Source organism: Pseudorca crassidens, chromosome 2, assembly GCF_039906515.1.
Source record: "Pseudorca crassidens isolate mPseCra1 chromosome 2, mPseCra1.hap1, whole genome shotgun sequence".
NCBI lineage: Eukaryota > Metazoa > Chordata > Mammalia > Artiodactyla > Delphinidae > Pseudorca > Pseudorca crassidens.
Window position 1 is genome coordinate 30,323,655 of NC_090297.1, and position 19,564 is coordinate 30,343,218.

A 19,564-nucleotide genomic window follows, 5' to 3' on the forward strand; every position below is an offset into this window, starting at 1 on the left:
AAAGACTTTGTCATTGATCTGATGCTACACATATCGGGGCGCTAGTTCTGCCTACTCTTCAGCTTTAGCAAACATCTTCATCCTTTAATCCTCATCCTTCTCCAAAGCTTCAGTCCATAGCTCTCACCACACTATTGGTATTCATTCAACAGTTAATGAACTTCTATGTCCCAGGCAACAAGCTAGATACCACAGGTAAAAAGGCGAACAAGACATAAAGCTCTGTCTTTAAAGAGTACCATTTTAATGAGGCAGACGCGCACAAATTATCACACACTGTGCTGGGTCGGACAACAGATACACATCCGCGGTGCTTGGGAAGCATGAAGAAGGGAAACCTAACCCCTCTAAGAAAGACTGGACACAGTGAAGGCTCAGAAGCTGAGGCACTCTCTCTGAACTGAGGGTGTTTTTTGGTTTGCCTATTTGTCCATTTTTTAGGGATTAAACTGAAAAAATGTTCCTCAGACAAACTGGAAGAGATGGGCATTCCAGAAAGAAGTAACACCTTGAGAACTACATTGGAGAGATAAATGAGTACGCCGGTACAGGAGACCACAAACACACCTGAGTAGGTAAGAGACTGGAAAAAGAATCTAGAAAAATAAGGTGAAGCCTCCTTAGTTAAGCTATGGAGTAGAGGAAGAGGACAACGGGAGCCATCAGTAGGTTTTAACCAATATAGCAACACAATCAGATGTGGGGTTTAGAAAAGATCATCCTGGAAGCTATGGAAGACAGACTGGAAGGCTAAGAGAATAGAAGAAGGGGTAGAGATTAAGAGAAGGGAGACAATAGTCCAAGATAGAGATGAGAAGAATCTGAACTAAGGAAGTGATATAGTGGACATCATTAGAGATGAATTGCAGAGAAATTAAAAGGGGAGAAATGAGTGGCTGTAGTGACAACTGGGTGCATGGCAGCCGTCGGGGAGAGGCAAAGTCAAAATCAACTCCCATGATTGGGGCCTGAATGACAAAAGAGATGGTCACATACCAATTCTGGACTGGATGGGGGTTAGGGAGAGACGATAAGTTGGGTTTGAGGTGCTGCCAGGTAGAAATGTCTAGTAGACAGACATATAGGCTGGAAGCTAAAAAGAAAGTCTACAGCAGGAGTCTCTGGTACACAGATAATAGATGACTTTACTATACACTAAAGCAGGCTGGTTCAAGCCCCAGCTCTGCCACTTACTGTGCAACCTTTGGAAAATTACTTAAGCTGAGTCTCAATTTCCTGTTTATAACAAGGAAACAAAATCGATCTTTTTGGGGTTGTTGTAATAATTAGGAATAATCTGCGTAAAGTATTTCAATAACAGGGACTGACATATAGTAGATGCTCAGTAAAATCTTGGCTACGAGGACAAAGGATGGGCTCCTGAATGTCACCAGTGTTTAAGGAACTGGTCAAAGAAGAGAAGCCACTGATGGATGAGTGGGAGACAGGGCTGGGGAATTAGGAAGAGAAGCAAAGGAGATGGATGTCACAGAAGCCAGAAGATAAAGAGTCTCAAGGAAAAGAGAATGATCGAAATGTTAAATGTCAGAGAAAACAAGGAAGATAGGACTGGGCAAACTACTGGATCCAGCAGCTAGGAGTTCACCAGTGACTCAGCAAGGCTAGTTTTAATGGACTGATGAGGTCAGAAGTCTGGACGAAGGTGAATAAGGAAAGGCGGGGATAGAGACTGGAGATGGAGAGCAGTAGCACAAGTGGACTTTTGAGTTGATGAAGTGTTGTTTGTCTGTTTGAAGTAAGATAGGTCTTGAGCGTATCTGGAAGGAGAAAGGTCCTGGAAAAAAGAAGCTGAGGATCTGGGAGGAACCTAAAGACCACAAGGATATTTAAAAGCCTGGGTGGAGGGAAAAGCCTCAGGTAGGGGAAAGGACATTCAGTTTCAGAGAAGGAGGATCTGCTGTATGTGACAGTAACCATAGACAATATATAAATGGACAAGCAAGGCTGTGCACCAAAAAAACTTTATTTATGGACAATGAAATCTGAATTTCATATAATTTTCATATATCATGAAATAATGTTCTTTTGATTTTAAAAATAATTAAAAAATAAAACCATTCTACAAAAACAGGCGTCTGTATGGACTTGGCCTGTGGACCACAGTTTGCCAAACCCTGAAAACCTGTGGGCGTGGGGAAGGGAGGGGCCCATCTCCCCTCTGGCTCCTTGTCCTTCTCTCAAAAGCCCATCTCCCGGGTGTGGAGAAAAGGGAACCCTCTTGCGCGGTTGGTGGGAATGCAAACTGATACAGCCACTATGGAGAACGGTATGCAGGTTCCTTAAAAAACTAAAAATAGAACTACCATACGACCCAGCGATCCCACTACTGGGCATATACCCTGAGAAAACCATAATTCAAAAAGAGTCCTGTACCACAATGTCCACTGCAGCTCTATTTACAATAGCCAGGCCATGGAAGCAACCTAAGTGTCCATCGACAGATGCATGGATAAAGAAGATGTGGCACATATATACAATGGAATATTACTCAGCCACAAAAAGAAACGAAATTGAGTTATTTATAGAGAGGTGGATGGACCTCGAGTCTGTCATACAGAGTGAAGTCAGAAAGAGAAAAACAAACACCGTATGCTAACATATATATATGGAATCTTAAAAAAAAAATGGTTATGAAGAACCCAGGGGCAGGAGAGGAATAAAGATGCAGAGAATGGACTTGAGGACACGGGAGCGCGAAGGGTAAGCTGGGACGAAGTGAGAGAGTGGCATGGACATGTATACACTACCAAATGTAAAATAGATAGCTAGTGGGAAGCAGCCGCATAGCACAGGGAGATCAGCTCCGTGCTTTGTGACCACCTAGAGGGGTGGGATAGGGAGGGTGGGAGGGAGATGTAAGAGGGAGGAGATACGGGGATATATGTATGTGTATAGCTGATTCACTTTGTTATAAAGCAGAAACTAACACACCACTGTAAAGCAATTATACTCCAATAAAGATGTTAAAGGAAAAAAAAGCCCAACTCGCCTCTGGCTCTTTGTCCTTCTCTCAAAAGCCCAACCACCGACAGGATCTTGCACATGTCTTTAGGTTCCCCAGGCAAGCGCTCTCTCGCTCATTCATCCCTTTCCCTTCCCCATGCCACACAGGACATGCTCCATAAACATCTGCTGAACTGAACTACTGACCAGGCATTCTCATGTCTCAGTGCCTAGCTTTGAAGCCAATCACTGCCAGATTTATTCTAAAAGTGTCCCACATGTACCACCTCTCTGCTCAAATGATTAAGTCCCAATTCCCTAGCCTTGTACTCAAAGTCCTTCCAGGTCCTCTTCTGTCACCAGGCCAAAAGCAGGCTCTGTCGAGGCCTACAGGGGACGGTAACCCCTTCCCTAACGCAACACTGAATTCCCACTCGCCTGCCTTTGTTCTCTCTCTTTTCTCTCTACTGGAAATGCCTGGTTCCTTTCTTCTCTGCTTTTCTGAGTCTCTCTTCCATTCAAGCCTCACTACCTCCGATGCCCGCCACTATCACTCCATATCTATGTGACAGTCCCCTTCTCTGAATTCTAATAATATTTAACTATGCCACTCAGCATACATGGTTAATTAGCCTCTCACACACATGTCCTGATTTTTCATCAAGACTAAAAACAGACCTCTTTGGTGCTGCAAGACAGAGATTTCAAAATGATCACTGACCAGGAAGGAGAACCAGGACCCCATGAATGCTATAATAAAGAAGCCCGCCGCATGTCTCCGTCGTGGAGCTTACGACAACGGTGAATGACGAGAGCAGAATTTCATTCTTAAGACGCTACAGCAGTTGATAACTTTGTAAGTAACAAGTGCAACTAACTATCCCTCCCTGTCTCCCAGCCCTACCGACCCCTGCTCCCATCTAGGTTTTCTTACTTGGCCAATTCAAGCTTCCATTAAGTGTTCCTTCCTCAAGGACCTCTTCCCTGACCGATCCCTACCCCCTCCCCAAACTAGAAGAGGTACCCTTATAGCAGCCTGTATTTCTTTAAAGCACGTAGATAATTTACATGATTATCTATTTGGAATCTAGGCACAGCAGTAGCTGGAAAGCAGGAGGCACTAAGTAGATATTTGTGGAGTTAAATGAATAAACGGCTACTCTCCAGCTGGACTGTAGGCTCCATGAGAGCAAGGACCACATCCGTCTTGTTCACTGCCAACAGCCTCAGGAACTAGCCTTGTGGAGAAGTAACTCAGATTTGTTGAGTGAAGCAATGGATGACTAAACGAACAAACAAAACCAAACCAACAGGACTGAGTGTTGAGGAAAGTAGTGGCAAGGACTATAAGTGACAAAGCAACAGAGTTTCAAGGAGGATGGTCAACCAGGTCAAATGCAGCAGAGGTGACTGAGGGAGCATTTCCTGGACTCAGCCAATTCACAAGGTCAGAACTGCCCCAGCAAGACTAGCTTCACTGGAGGGGTAGAAGCAGAAGCCAGGACGTAACAGGCTGAAAAGTCAGGGAAAAGCAAGGAGCTAGAGACAATGAATATAACTACTCTTTCACGGAACGGCTGAGGAGAGAGAGGGGGAAGTTAGGAGAGAGGACAAAGAGTGGGGAAGGTATTTGTATTTAACGGGGGGACAGATGACTGTCAAAGCAAATGCTCCCCAATGGTATGCTGAATAAACGCACAACCTCACCCCATCTGGAGGAAGGCAGTAAATGGAAGTCTCTATACTGTGTCTTTCAGAATCGTTTCTAAACAGCACCACATTTCACAAAAAGGGAAAACTAAACCTCCTCAAACTGGATCAGAGGAGGAAGCTGCAAAAAACACGTTACATAGGGGAGGTGTTGCAACATTTGGTACACTGAAATACAATTTATTTTTTTGAATGCATACATGCATGATAAACCTTATGTTCCAGGGATTATATTTCCCAGGTGCTAGGGATAGAGAAAAAATGGCCCCTGCTCCCAAGGAGCTCAAAGTCAAGAGGCAATTCAAACAGACAAGAACAATATGGTATGAGAAGTTGTATGGATACTAGAATATAGAGAAAAACTTAGAAAAAAAAAACTACAAAAAACTTAAACTTGGGGATGACTAAGAAAAGCTTCTCGAAGGAGGTGATACCCAAGCTAAATTTAAAGAACTTGAGGGAGAGGTGACACATAATAATTGGCCCATCGAAATTAACTAAAGTATCTGTAATATGAACATAATGTCACCAAAGATTCCATTGGAAAACACGTTTCTCCAAAAGAGTTTGAGCACTGCATCACTTAAATGGCTGTCGATTACGAAGCTAAGGAGCTCAGAGACAGCACAGTTTGGGCTCACTGAGGGACGGACCAGGTCTAATGCGAGGAATGGGCAGGAGGCGTGAGCTTTCAGAGAACTGATGTTGATTCAAGAAGTGTTCTGAGTAGTTCTAGAATAGAGAAGTATTTAACAAGGATGACTGCCCTGTTAAGTCAACAGGATCAGAGGAGGAAAGGTGAATGAGATAGGCAAAAATGAGAAAAACACTGGAACTCTAGGAGACAAAAGCTTAAAAAAATTCAGAAGAGAAAAAAGGCTGGGTTTCTGTTGGAGGAAAAAGAAATGAGTCTGAGAGAACTAGATCCTACACACACTAACAGCGCCATTCTCAATAAGGAAAAAGAGCCTCTGATTGTGAGCACCCAGCAGCTGAACATTCTTATAAATAAATGATTGGCTTGGCCGTTACAGCTGTAGGAGCTGCCCTTTCCTCCCCATCACTAGGGACTTCCCATCCCTCTCCCCAGTACCAACTCTGTTTCCACACTGGCAGTGATCTCCTTTCTCCCACTCCATAATGTGCAACCAAAGAGCTCGAAGTAGGAATGGAAGAGCCCTGCAGTGACCTCCACTGCCCATCTCAGAGCTGAATTTACATAGCTGCTCCCCCACCTAAATCCTTTACCCTTACAGAACTAATGCCATCCTGTTGCCCCTCATTTCTCAGCCCTTTTCATAGCTAATGGGTTTCAGTGCCTGATTCTCCTCTCTTGTCTTCACAAAGGTGGTGTGTATGATAGGAAAGCACAAAGTCCTCAGTTCAAATCTCAACTCTACCACTTGCCAGTTGTATGTTTCTAAGCCTCCGTTTTCTCATCTGTAAAATGAGAGCTAACAGTACCTAGTTTATAAGATTGTTATGAAAATACAAAACGATCAGAGTCCCTAACACAGTGCCTAGTACACAGCAGGCACTCAACAGGATGCTAACCATCTAACCCTCTTGCCACTGTCACTGCCAGCATAACAGGAATCCTCATTCTTTAGCTGTAAGAGTCCTCAGCTTATGAAGTCAGTCAGTCATGGGAATGTAATGTACAGCATGGTAACTATAGTTAATAATACTGTATTGTATATTTGAAAGTTGCTGAGAGAGTAGATCTTAAAAGTTCTCATCACAAGAGAAAAAAGGGCTTCCCTGGTGGTGCAGTGGTTGGGAGTCCGCCTGCCGATGCAGGGGACAAGGGTTTGTGCCCCAGTCCGGGAAGATCCCACATGCCGCAGAGCGGCTGGGCCCGTGAGCCATGGCCGCTGAGCCTGCGCGTCTGGAGCCTGTGCTCCGCAACGGGAGAGGCCACAACAGTGAGGGGCCCGCGTACAGCAAAAAAAAACAAAAAAAAAGATTATGCGTGGGGATGGATGATAATTAGACTTACAATGGTGATCATTTGGCAATATATACAATTACTGAATCATTATGTTACATAATGTTATATATCAATTTTATCTCAATTGTAAAAAATTAAGAATAATATTTAAAAAGAGCCCCCAGCTTTGCTTCATGCCCCAACTGCCCACCATGGAAGTAACTTTCGGGGGCCTGCTGCTACGGAAGGCCAAGAAGTCCAAGGGAGCAGAGCATGAGCATGGACGGTTACCTGTGGCAAGGGCTGCACCTAGAACCCCTCCAGCGGGACTACCAACATGTTCTCCTTGTAAAACACGGTTCTAAATGGTGGGTCACATTCCATAGCTGTATTAATATGACAGTTCAGCAAATTAGGGGTCACTGGGTTCCAGGGAACCCAAACACAATTTATAACCCTGTTTTAGGAGAAAATGCTTCCCAAAGGGTTCCTAACAAAGACAATTTTAACCTTTTCTTTAACAGAATACCTCCTTCCATACCTCCTTCAAGAACTATGTGGGCCTACGAGGAAGAGAAAGTAAATGAACATTCACCAAACGACCACCATGCACCAGACACTATGCTAAATGTTTTATTTGTCCCGTTATATATTTATAAATGAATAAATCTCATTTCACCGTCATGAAACGCAACGGGATATTTTCATTTCAATTTTACAAAAGAGGAAACAGAGCAGCTTACCCAAGGCCACACAGTATATACCAGAACAAAGACGGAACCTAGGTCTAAATTATCCCTGCGCACATCACAGAAGAAACAATTTTAAGAATAAGCTTGATTTAAATAAGAGAAAAACATTAACATTCGGATTCTTTCTCCAACGTCCTACCACAGCAAAATTTTAGCAATACTCAACAGGTACAGCCTATGTACAATGTAAATCCGAGAACTGTTATTCCTGCAGCATTATGCTGGAAAACTAGTATGAACATAAAACCACCCTTGTCCCTTTTCCAAGCCAGTGGGCCTCAGTGATGGAAATGCTGAATGCTGCACAGAGGTATGTGACACACATGCAGGCATGCAGGGGACAGCGCTCAAATGGCTTCGTCTGCTGGTAAACAGAAAATGCTTCCAGCCCTGGTTTCCTACCAAACCTCGCACATACAGCCTCTAGCAGTCTCCCTTCTAGACTCCCCTAGAGTCCCTCAGGGTAGGGATTATTTCTTTGTTCTTCCTGGTATTTGACAAATGTAGATACTCAATAAGCAAAAGCTTGTGGAAAGAATGAATGAATCCTTAACACTAGCACTTCAAGCAGAAACAGTCTCTGTCCTAGTTCTGAAGGGCAATTCCATGGTATTCAGAAGGGAACCTGTAAAGGAATGTAATCACTGCGTGCAAAGACTAAAAGTGGGTGGGTCCCCTTCGCAGAGTCAGCAACAACCTGGTTTGTCTGAGTGGATCCTTCCACTGCCTGTGGGATTGATAATGAGGAATGAGATTGGAACTGGGTCTCCCAAGGTAAAGGGCATGTTGCAAAAAGGCTCTGAAACACTGGAGTCAAATTTCCCCCCTTATTTTTATACTTAAAATTTGTCACACTAAAAAAAACAGACCCCTTGGAATGTCACTGACCAACGTAGCAAGCAGCCTAATTCATAAAGCATCACTGTAACTGTGCTTCTTGGTAGAAAAAGCTATTCTCTCCCAGTCAATGCACTGGAATACTCTGAGGCATCATGAAGAGCATATTTGGTATGTGATTCCTGGGCTTCTTCATGCTTCATGCTGCCAACCATGCAGCAGAAAAGTGCAAGATCAGTTGGTGGGGCGGTGGGGGGGGCGGGAACGTTATGTTCACCGATGTGGTTCAGACAGAGGTAGATGAACAGATAACCCAACAGTCCTGGAAAGGTCTCAGGAAGGGCACAGACGCAAGAAAGTTTGGGAAACCATCGACTGCGTGAACTGACTAAAGGAAATACATCTCCTTAGAAATACAGCTGAGTAGAAAGGTTTTAAAAGAGCAAGGCTTAAGAATGCCGATCCTGGACTTTCCTGGTGGCACAGTGGTTAAGAATCCTCCTGCCAAGGCAGAGGACATGGGTTCGAGCCCTGGTCCGGGAAGATCCCACATGCCACGGAGCAACTAAGACCACAAGCCACAACTACTGAAGCCCGAGTGCCACAACTACTGAAGCCCACACGTCTAGAGCCTGTGCTGTACAAGAAGCTACCGCAATGAGAAGCCCGCGTACTGCAATGAAGAGTAGCCCCTGCTCGCCGCAACTAGAGAAAGCCCACGCACAGCAACGAAGACGCAACGCAGCCATAAATAAATTAATTTTTTAAAAAAAGAATGCTGATCCTCAGCAAAATGACAATGTTTTGGGGTTTTTTTTGCGGTACGCGGGCCTCTCACTGTTGTGGCCTCTCCCGCTGCGGAGCACAGGCTCCAGACGCACAGGCTCAGCGGCCGTGGCTCACGGGCCCAGCCGCTCCGCGGCATGTGGGATCTTCCCGGACCGGGGCACGAACCCGCGTCCCCTGCATCGGCAGGCGGACTCTCAACCACTGCGCCACCAGGGAAGCCCAAAATGACAATGTTTTGATCTGAGAGTTTTCAAAGCTACCAAATCGACAGGCAGACAGTAGTAAAGTAGCAAGTTCGAGAATAAGACATGTGCAATTTGAATGGGAATGGCCAGCGGCCCTGTGGAAGAAGACAGCACCTGTAGCAAGGTTCTGGTTGGTTTATTTTTGCACAAGACAAGCACGAGGGAAAAAAATGAAGTAATAGGTAAGCCAACCACACACTATAGGAAACAATGGAACAATCAAGGGTAAACAGGAAAATCAAGCAAAAATCTGGCTCTGAAAATAAGCTGCTTTGGAAGCCAAGAAGACTAACTAGTTATCAAATGATCTGATTTCTCAAGAGTAACACCTGGGTGTAGAGATGGAGAAAAGACCAAGTTTTTTGTTTTTTGGTTTTTTTTAAAGGTGGGGGTAGGGGAATGTAAAGAAATCATGAAGAGTGTTATCAAATAGTCATAAACACTGGCCTCTTCAGGGCAATTAAATGGATTTAAATGCCAAAAAATAAAATAAAATAACACCTCTTAAAACAAAAGCTACACCTCTGTTAAAACAAAAGCTACGGTTAAGATGGTGCTTCAGGAAGGCGAGTCTCCTGAATGCCTGGTCATTTAGCAAAATTTTCAAAGGCTGAAAGCCACTGCTGCTTCTCCCTCAATCCCCAACCAACCCTGTAACTAATGATTTCAAAAATAGTTTCTAGAACCTTCCTTGTAGGTCTCATGGATAGAATGGGAAAATGTGATGAGAGGGAAGTAGAGTGAGCTAAATCCACGGTAGACTGAACAAGTTGCTTACAGTGCCCTTGACCTTGTCCTATTACATGATTATCAAGGATCAGAAGACATGAGTGGTAAACCAGGCTTGCAATAGGACGAAGTGGGAAAAGTGACAGCTCATATCACTGACTGCATAATCATTCCTTCTCTACCCTCTCCTCCTTTTCTGCCTAGATCAGCATTTCCCAAAATGTGTTCCACAAAACACTGACTGTGGAAATAAGGCCCGAAACATGGTTTCCCAAGTTCAAAATATTTGGAGAATTCTGCATGTCCTTCCTTCTTAGTTATTATCAAAAGCTCTTGAGAAATCCCATACTAATAAGCAAATCTCTGTCTTGATTTAACTTTATGTTTCCCAAACATCTGCTCTTGAAACACTCTCACATAGTAATCATTAACTGAGGATGGCCCAAAGTTTAGGCCCTAAGCCATGTTCAAATTTCCTCTGCTAAAAAAATGATCCAGTCCCCTTGACTTACTACCGCCTCATCACTCTTCTTCCTCCAACTACCCTATTAGAAAAAGAAAAGAAAAAGCTGATGCTTCCTGCCTCCTGTTTCCTCACCGCCCACTCACTTATCCATAGCTTGACATCTGCCTTCAGCCTCCAGCCCTCTAGCGCAAGTCTTCCCATGAGGTGATCAATTGCACAAGCAGAAGAACTAATGGCTCCTCTTCGGCCCCTCAATCCCTCTGCAGGGTCACTTCTTAAACCTCTCTTCCCTCAGCTTCCACAGCACTGCGTTCCACCCATCCCTGGGACCAAGGGAACTCTGGTTCCTCTTTCTCTTTCCAACCCTTAAATTCTCAGAACAATTCTTACTTCTCCCTTGGGTTATTTGCCCACAGTTTGAACTACTGCTCCTTCATGGATCCGCAATTCTATTCCCCAGCCACTTCCTCAACTTCAGGTCCACATTTCCAAAGGGCTTCTTCTCAACCTGTTCACTTTGCTTTTCTCCAAGGACTATACATTCATTATACTCCAACCATCTCATCAATTTCCCCACCAAACATTCTCCTCTTCCTGTCTTCTTGATTCCTGTTATGGAATCAACATTCATGGAGGGCAAGGGGGACAGCAGAGTCAGCCGCTTTCTCCTCAGCATGCACAGAGCACTCTGAATGAGCCTCAAAGTACCTATCACAGTGGACTCGAACTACTTAACTCACTACTGAGATCTGAAGCTCCATCAGTCACCCATGTGGCCCCTGTGCTAAGAGACAGAAGAAACTCAACACACTTGGAAAAACGGATGAATCCTTTGAGTCAGACTCAATTCATGGCTCATTCTTCAAACTCCAATAATATACCAAGTTCTCTTATACTTCAACAAAAGCCCTGGATTCTTTCCACACCATCTTTCATCAGACTCAAAGGAAACCCCAAACCTAAACTGCAACTATCTCCTAAGCAGGCAATCAAGCTGCCACGGCTACCAGAGCAACCTTTCTAAAATACCACTCCAACCACGACACTTCTTGGCTCAGACACCTTCAGTGCATTTCCAGGATACAGCCGAGATCCCTCTGCATGCTATCACTGCCTTCCATGTCTGAATCTCTGCTGTACTTCCATCCTTCTCTGCTACAACTCCCTATGTTCTAGACTAAGGGTAGTCAGGGTAGCCCACTGCCTGTTTCGTAAGTAAAATTTTATTGGAATACAGCTAACTGACATTTGGGGCCAGACAATTATTTATGTGTTGTAGGGAGCTGTCCCGTGCACTGTAGATGTTTACAGACCTTTGGGCTCTACCCACTAGATTCCAGTAGCACTTCCCCAGTGCGACAACCGACAAACTTCTTCAGATATTGCCAAATGTGTCTCCTAGGGGACAAAACTACCCCCAGCTAAGAAACACCATTCTAGAGATTTCCAAGTGCCAGCTTACAGTAGGATGTTGTTGCTAATAAAATACAGACCATATCACAATTGTAGTACAGCGTCCAGATGAAGAGATAAAGAGTCGCACAGTATTCAGTACCAGTTGACTCACACTTGTGAGACTGTGCTCAGTTACAAATTTTAAGGACTTTGGAAAACCGGAACTTGTGCAATCAAAGGTGACGAGGCTGATGAGAAACTAGAGGAAAATGTCGTAAGAGGAACATTTAAGTAAATGGAGATGTCGAGCCTGCACAGGAAAAGATGTAGAGAAACCCATGATCTTCAATTACCTGAGGGGTTGTCGGGTCGGAAGAAGATTTAGCTTGCTGCTCAGAAAGGAAGTACTGGGGGCTTCCCTGGTGGCACGGTTGTTAAGAATCTGCCTGCTAATGCAGGGGACACGGGTTCGAGCCCTGGTCCGGGAAGATCCCACATGTCATGGAGCAACTAAGCCCGCGTGCCACAACTGCTGAGCCTGTGCTCTGGAGCCTGTGAGCCACAACTGCTGAGCCTGCGTGCCACAACTACTGAAGCCCACGCACCTAGAGCCCGTGCTCTGCAAAAAGAGAAGCCACTGCAATGAGAAGCCCACGCGCCACAACGAAGAATAACCCCCGCTCGCCACAACTAGAGAAAGCCTGTGCACAACAACGAAGACCCAACACAGTCAAAAATAAAATAAATAAATTTTTTAAAAAAAGAAGAAAGGAAGCACTGGGACCAGCGGGCAGCAGCTGCAGGAAGGCAGATTTTGGCTCCATACGAGCAAAAGCTTTCTAACAATCAGATCCGGCCAACAAACTTTGTATTAGGCTGAACTGTGAAACACTGTGCTCTCGTCATTCTGTAAGTGTTCAAGCAGAGACCAGAGGAATTGGTGTCAGAGATGCTGCAGAGAGATCCCTACATGAGGTGGGAGGTAAGACAAGATGGTCTCACTAGGGTTCCTTCCAGCTCTGAGGTTCTAAGGCTAGCAAAGGAAAACCAAATGCCACGAAAAAAAAGATTCTCCAGTTTCAAGACCTGAATTACAGCAAAAGAGAAAAATATCCTGCTAAACAATTTACCCAATGGCTGTTTGGTAACATCTTACATTTAGTCCCTGGCATTGCAACTACCAGGGATCGTTTTTTTTCCTAGTTGACCTGCAATTAGTTCCCGGATAATGTATATCACTACCTTTAAACCACATCTTTTACTCTGCTAATTATCACCCCTAGTACAATCTGTACAATGCTTTACAGTTTTCGAAGCATTGTAATATGTGTTACCTTCCGCACATTAGCTAAATATGAGACGAAAACTTCTTTTAGATAACCTGCTCTCATTTACTGCCTCCTGCTCGAGCTTCTTACAAAAGAAAGCTAGCCTTGGGCTTCCCTGGTGGCGCAGTGGTTAAGAATCCGCCTGCCAATGCAGGGGACACGTTCGAGCCCTGGTCCGGGAAGATCCCACATGCCACGGAGCAACTAAGCCCGTGAGCCACAACTACTGAGCCTGCGCTCTAGAGCCCGCAAACCACAGCTACTGAGCCCGCGTGCCACAACTACTGAAGCCCGTGTGCCTAGAGCCCGTGCTCCACAACAAGAGAAGCCACCGCAATGAGAAGCCCGTGCACCGCAACGAAGAGTAGCCCCCGCTCGCCACAACTAGAGAAAGCAGGCGCGCAGCCCACACGCAGCAACAAAGGCCCAACTCAGCCAAAAATAAAAATAAATTAATCAATTAAAAAAAAAAGAAAGCTAGCCTTTATTATCCATTAAACTTTCACTAATAAAGTATAGTCCAGCAAATATTTATCTCTCCAAAACAAGTCATTTTTACACAACTCAGAGATAAGCCAAATCCAGTTATTTCCACATCAGAGACACGGATTTACCTCAGTGAAATGTCTATTTTATTTATGATCTGGGGAAGATATTTGCAATTTAGTTTTCCCAGATTTCAATGCAGCCATACACACCAAAAGTTCCAGAAAGCAGTCACAACAAAAAACATGAAGCATATACAGCAAGGAAAGCCACTGTAGGTCCTAATTCCAGGGGCTCCTATACTCCCTGGCTGAAACTGCTGATAAGAGTTGTGTAAGGACTTCCCCAAAGCCAAACTGGGCCCTCACCCACTGCTTTACTTACTTCTTTACGTTTCGTTTCTGGACATTCCGACTGCAGTGTGAGGGTTGCACCTTCGATATTTCTTGGCATGGGCGTGGAACCAGGGTTTATTGTTAAATGAATCTGATCTGGTGAGATAATGTGTTGCACATAACCCTGGGACATTGCTTCATGATCTATTAGATGAAAACCCTCTTCACCCCCTACTAGAAAAGGCAAGTGTTCTCCACACTGTCCATCGTCATCGTCATCTTCCAAAGTGCCAGGATCCTGCTCGATAAGAACAGTTGTCCTATCATAAACAGTTCCAGATGAGGAAGGCACCAGTCCATTCTTATCCACAAACCTGAGCATCTTGTCATCGGGGGTCAGCTCATCTTCCTCTACCTCAAAGTAGCTGATGCTGTCGTCTGGACTGTGTTCCCCCATGGTTCAGTTGTGCTCAGCCCAATTGTGAGAAATAGAAAGGTAGTGACCTGTCTGCAACAGAACAAAGCCAGAGTCAGAGCCATACCATAGGACCCAGGGACCTCCTCAGCAATCACAGGGCTCTTTTATCCTCTTCTTTCAAGAGCAGGACAAAGTAAATGAAAAACATCTTCCTTGGGACTTTTTTTTTTTTAAGTTTAAAACCATCAAGTCATTTTGAAGGAAAAACAATATCTTTTTAAATAAACTGAAGTAATGGGAATTCCCTGGCGGTCCAGTGGTTAGGACTCCACACTTTCACTGTTGAGGGCTCAGGTTCAATCCCTGGTCAGGGAACTAAGATGCCGAAAGCCGCTTAGCGCAGCCAAAAAGATTTTTAATAAAAATGAAAATAAAAAATGGAAGTAATAAGCAGCAGCTTATAAGACCTTCCAAATGTGCCTTACTGCCAAACACTGTGAAGGCTGGTCAAAACACTTAAGGGGAAATAGGGGCAAACTGTTTCGAAGCTGAGTTGCTATAAATCTTAAAACAAGGGAACTCCACCTAAATATCCCCCAAATCAGACCGTGAGGCAGTAAGTCTATGCTGGAAGGAGAGTAGGGCTTTGGAGGCAGGGTCACCTACCCACAAATCCCGGCTTTACTACATACTACTTGGGTAGCTTTCTGTGCCTCACTTTTCTCATACGTAAGGTGGAACTGGTAATTCCTGTTCTCAGGAAATTGTTATGCAGAGTAAAAGACATAATGTGTGTTAAAGCACAATGTCTGACAACAGTAGAGAAATCAAGTGTGAATCTGTTCCCTCCTTCCGAGAACAGATGTTTCAGCTTCTGGGTAGTGGGGCTAATCTCTTATCAGGTATATGTAATGAAGATCACTTTATCTATTTATCTCCTAAAACAATCTGGTGTCCACTAGAAGCTATGCTTTATAGTGTGCTCTCTGCAATGAGGAAATGATGAGTCTTATTTTTGTTTCTACTGCCTCTAGCACAGTACACTGACACGAGGAGTTCAGGATATGTCAGTTAAATGAATGAAAGGCCTGCGGATATACTCTCTTGGAAAGATAAACTCTCTTGGGAAAAATACCAAATTTGAAGTTTTCCTGTTCTGGAATAGTGATTCTTCTTCTACCTGTAAACACACAGGTTCTACAAACGCGGGTTTGGCACACATAACAGAGAATTTAAAAATAATCACTTTTCGTTTTCAGTCTGGCTTTGCACTTTATCTTTCTCTTCTGCTCCGGATTAGAAAGTGAACCCTTACTCGGTAGGGCGGTTAGACAGAGTGGTAGTTACCAGAGACAGGCCAAGGGATCTGAGCCGGGAGGAACCGGCCCGACCCCTTGCTCTGGCTTACGCAACCCGGTAGATGCACATTTCGCTGCATCTGAGAGGAGAGATAAGAGCACCGGGGGCCCCATTGGGCTGCCCCAGCACCACAGGCGGCAACGCGGAGACCAACTGTCCGGAACAAACAAGACCAGGAGGTTTGAGGGTGGCAAACGAGAAATACAAACAGAGCACCCTTGAGAGGAGGCTGGGAAAAGGAACCTGTCTGGGACAGTCCCCAGTCCAGGGCTACACGGAAAAACCCGAAGTCAGGCTGGGGGGCTCCAAGCCGGGCGAAGAGGGGCAGGGTCCGGATCTCCATGGAAACAGGGGAGGGGGGCTGGATACCCATCCCCATGGAAACGGAGGAGGGGTGGGGTCCCTATGGTGACCGGTCTAGGGTCCCTACTGGAAAATGCTTCAGGAGGGAGCCTAAGTCCCGCGCCCCCCGGGAAGTCCCCAGCCCAGGCCGCGTCTGGTATCGCCTTTTACCTCCGCGGCTCCCGGCAACGGCGGCGGCGGCAGCAGCTTCTCCCCTCCCCAGCGGCACCATGATTGCCCCCACCTTCCCCGAACGTCACTTCCGCTTCCGCTTTCCGGAGGAAGGAGGAGATAGTGGCTCCGCCTCTCCCTGACGCTTCTGGTTGGTTCAGTCGGTGTGGGGGCTGAGCTCGAGCCTCCAATTGGCGAGCGGAAGGGGGGGCGGGGTGGGCACCACGGAGACCTCGCGGGGCCACGAGTTCGTCCCGCGCTGGGCAGCGCCCGCCTCGTCCTCCACCTGGGGGGGGGCGGGGGTTGCCTGCAGGGAGTCGGGGCTCGGCTCAAGAGGCACCAGACGCAAGGAAGAGTGATCAGACCCCCGGCCACTAATCCAAAGTAGCCCCAGCCCGGCTTGCGCTCCCCTCACCTTAGCAGCCACAACCGCAGCGGGAAGGACCCCAGTTAGCCGCCGAATTCGTACCCGGACCGCAAGGGGGAAGCCTGGAAGGCTGTGACATTCCGGGTTTCTCCTTGTGGCCCCAGCTTCCCCTTCTCACCTAACAAAGTTAATATGGGCAGGAGGGTCCCAGAAAGGAAGACTGGACACAAATGGCAGAAATGGGGAGTATTCCAAGCCTGGCCAGAGGACGCCACCACCTCTTCCCCCCTTCACAGCCTCGCTTAAAACGCCCAACTCCCTTCCTCCTCACACCCCTGCCCAGACCGTCTCTCCCGGCTTTTTCCCCTGCACAGGACTGTCGGCTTCCATGGAACTCGTGCCCGGGCCAGGCAACGCCACCTACTGGCCATTCTTTCTTTAACCGTTCACATTGTCAGCGTACCGGCCGGTATCTAAATCACTTACACTGCCAAGGAGTAGTGGTGATCCAAGAAGCGATTTTGCATGTGCCTTTACTCTGCTCCTGACCTGTAAATATCTAGCTGTCAGAACCTCTTAGCAGCCGCTGCCATTTTCCCCATAAGCTACTTCTCTAGAATATTAAAAGTGGGACAACCCTCAGAAACTAGATCAGGGGTCAAGGGGTTGGGGCCATGCCTGTACTATCTCTTGCTTGAAAAAGGTAAATAGTGGCTGTTATCACCAGACTGCCAGGCAAATATCTCTCTGGCCCCTGACCAGCTGCCCCAGTGCTTTTTTATTTTATTTTATTTTATTTTATTTATTTATTGATTTGGCTGCGTCGGGCCTTAGTTGCGGCGCATGGGATCCTTGTTGTGACGAGCAGGCTCTTCGTTGCGGTGCGCGGGCTTCTCTCTAGTTGCGGCATGTGGGACTTTAGTTCCTCGACTAGGGATTGAACCCGCATTCCCTGCGTTGGAAGGCGGATTCTTAACCACTGGACCACCAGGGACCACCCTGCCCCAGTGCTTAAGCCACAAATGTCCAGCTGCTGAGAGCTGCCATCTCTTAAAAAATAAAAGCAACCAACCACTGTTAAAAATACATTTATCATTAAAATATATTACACGTATAAGAGAGGGGATGCATTATATACAGTTTGGAGGATTTGTTGGCCCAGAAAATTCCACTTGTTTCACCAGAACACCAATTTCTTCAATATTTTCATTTTCAAGCCACTACATTGCCCTCGGAGGCTGAGTGGCCAGCTCTAGAGTTGTTGAGCCATATCTGAGTGGGAAGTGGGGTAGGGTTTGCAATATGTGTACACACATGTCCTCAGAGAACTGGAAGCAACTGGGGTGGCTGTGGGCTCTTTATCCAGCAGCTTCCATTTGCATTCTTGCCGTCCAACTCATCCATCCTTCAGGACTCCAAAGTTTGTTCAAATATCTGATCACGGGGAGCCCAGCCCAAGCTGCAGGGAAGGCACTATATGCCCTGGAGGCAGGTTGAGTGAGCACAAGAAGTACAGTCGTTTAAACATTAAAAAAAAAAAAAGATCTATCTGTTAAATAACTAAATTTGAACGTTGAATGTCAGTTTTATTGTGGTGGATTTCCCCTCATGTCTTCACAACTCGCAGCAGCACCGAGTGTGACAGTCATGGTGGGGAGGGCAGTCTGGGCTCAGGAAACAGGCAGCTGCCACTCTGGCATCCCAGTGGGCTCACGTGCTCTTAGGGCAGCTTTGGAGCTGAAATAGGTGGGGCTGGTAATTGGCTGCCTCAGGCAGAATAGGAGAGGAGATGGACAGGCTCAGGGTGAGTTGCAGAGGAACTGGTGAATAAATTCTTGAGCCTTCTTCTTCTCTGCCACTTCAAGCTTTTGGTGACCAGCTGGGTTTCGAAGCAGTAAGCTACCAAATATGCTAGCTGTATGAAAAACCCAGAAAACACATGATTCAGCATAAGAAGTACTACTTATTCTTGTGTTCTTAGGAGTGGGGAGAGGTGCCCCAAAGCAGTATTTTCTGCTTTAAAATAACTATTTGAGAGTAAACTTTGCCCAGAGCTTGAGATTTTAGTTCTACTGCAGTGGACTTGGGACATTCCTCAACCACATTTCTCTTATTAATGAGTCAGTCTGCAGAGATGCTTTCCACACACACTTGGTGGCTTACCTAGAATATTACCATCCAAATGATTTTTTGCTGAATTTTTCAGCAGTTCTTGCAAAAACGCCATCAAGTAGATGAAGACATTTCTGTGGCATGCGGGAAGGGTAGCAATGACCTGAAAGAGGGAGAACTGGGATTTGTCTTTTTGTTCATTCAATCGTTTCCCAAGTGCCTGCTGTACTCCAGGAACTGAGTACATGATCCGGGTACATGAGTAGTAAGACTGTACACTGAAAACCTTGATCACCTGCCACAGGTGCCAAAACAGAAGCATAGATCAAGCGTTACATGAATTTAGAGGTCAAACTTCTAACTGCACGTTCTCAAAAGACTTAAGAGAACCGAAAACATTTTAGTTGCGTCTTGAATATAAGAGAAGATTGCACTTGCAGAGGTAAGGACTAGGGCATTTAGGGCAAAAGAAAGTGTAGAAAAGGCGAGGTAAGGAAAACAGTGAGATAAGAAGAAAGAACACATCATGAGAAGTCAATTTTGGCAGGAGCACTACTGTTTGAACAGGCCCTGAGCTTGGAAGAGCTGATCAGGCTAGAATTCAATGAGTACTCTGGCTATCTGCATTTCAGAATCGGTTGGGAAGCCTGTACAAAATATATCCCAAAAGAGATTTTGAGGGACCTCCCTGGCAGTCCAGTGGTTAAGCCTCCACGCTTCCACTGCAGGGGGCACGGGTTCAATCCCTGGTCAGGGAACTAAGATCTTGCATACCAAGTGGTGCAGCCAAAAAAAAAAAAAGAAGAGAGAGATTTTGATTTTTTGATTT

General features: G+C 45.7%; 2 protein-coding genes across 10 annotated transcripts in view; both read right to left on the bottom strand.

Moving 5' to 3' along the window:
• MTF1 (metal regulatory transcription factor 1) overlaps nucleotides 1-16,358 on the bottom strand; it is a 43,192-nt gene extending 26,834 nt beyond the window's left edge. For 3 of the 4 annotated variants that reach the window (XM_067725547.1, XM_067725546.1, XM_067725544.1), the window contains exons 1-2: nucleotides 16,257-16,358; nucleotides 14,016-14,474 (exon numbers count right to left, since the gene is read on the bottom strand). In XM_067725547.1, the coding sequence (XP_067581648.1) occupies nucleotides 14,016-14,423 (408 nt within the window). In that variant the 5' untranslated portion in view covers nucleotides 14,424-14,474; nucleotides 16,257-16,358. The remainder of the gene's footprint in view (nucleotides 1-14,015; nucleotides 14,475-16,256) is intronic. The other variant, XM_067725545.1, reaches the window with a different exon arrangement.
• A 1,337-nt stretch (nucleotides 16,359-17,695) lies between these two features.
• The window catches only part of INPP5B (inositol polyphosphate-5-phosphatase B), a 47,738-nt gene continuing 45,869 nt past the window's right edge, over nucleotides 17,696-19,564 (bottom strand). For all 6 annotated transcript variants that reach the window (XM_067725555.1, XM_067725554.1, XM_067725557.1 and 3 more), the window contains 2 exons: nucleotides 18,787-18,898; nucleotides 17,696-18,538 (listed from right to left, as the gene is read on the bottom strand). In XM_067725555.1, the coding sequence (XP_067581656.1) occupies nucleotides 18,423-18,538; nucleotides 18,787-18,898 (228 nt within the window). In that variant the 3' untranslated portion in view covers nucleotides 17,696-18,422. The remainder of the gene's footprint in view (nucleotides 18,539-18,786; nucleotides 18,899-19,564) is intronic.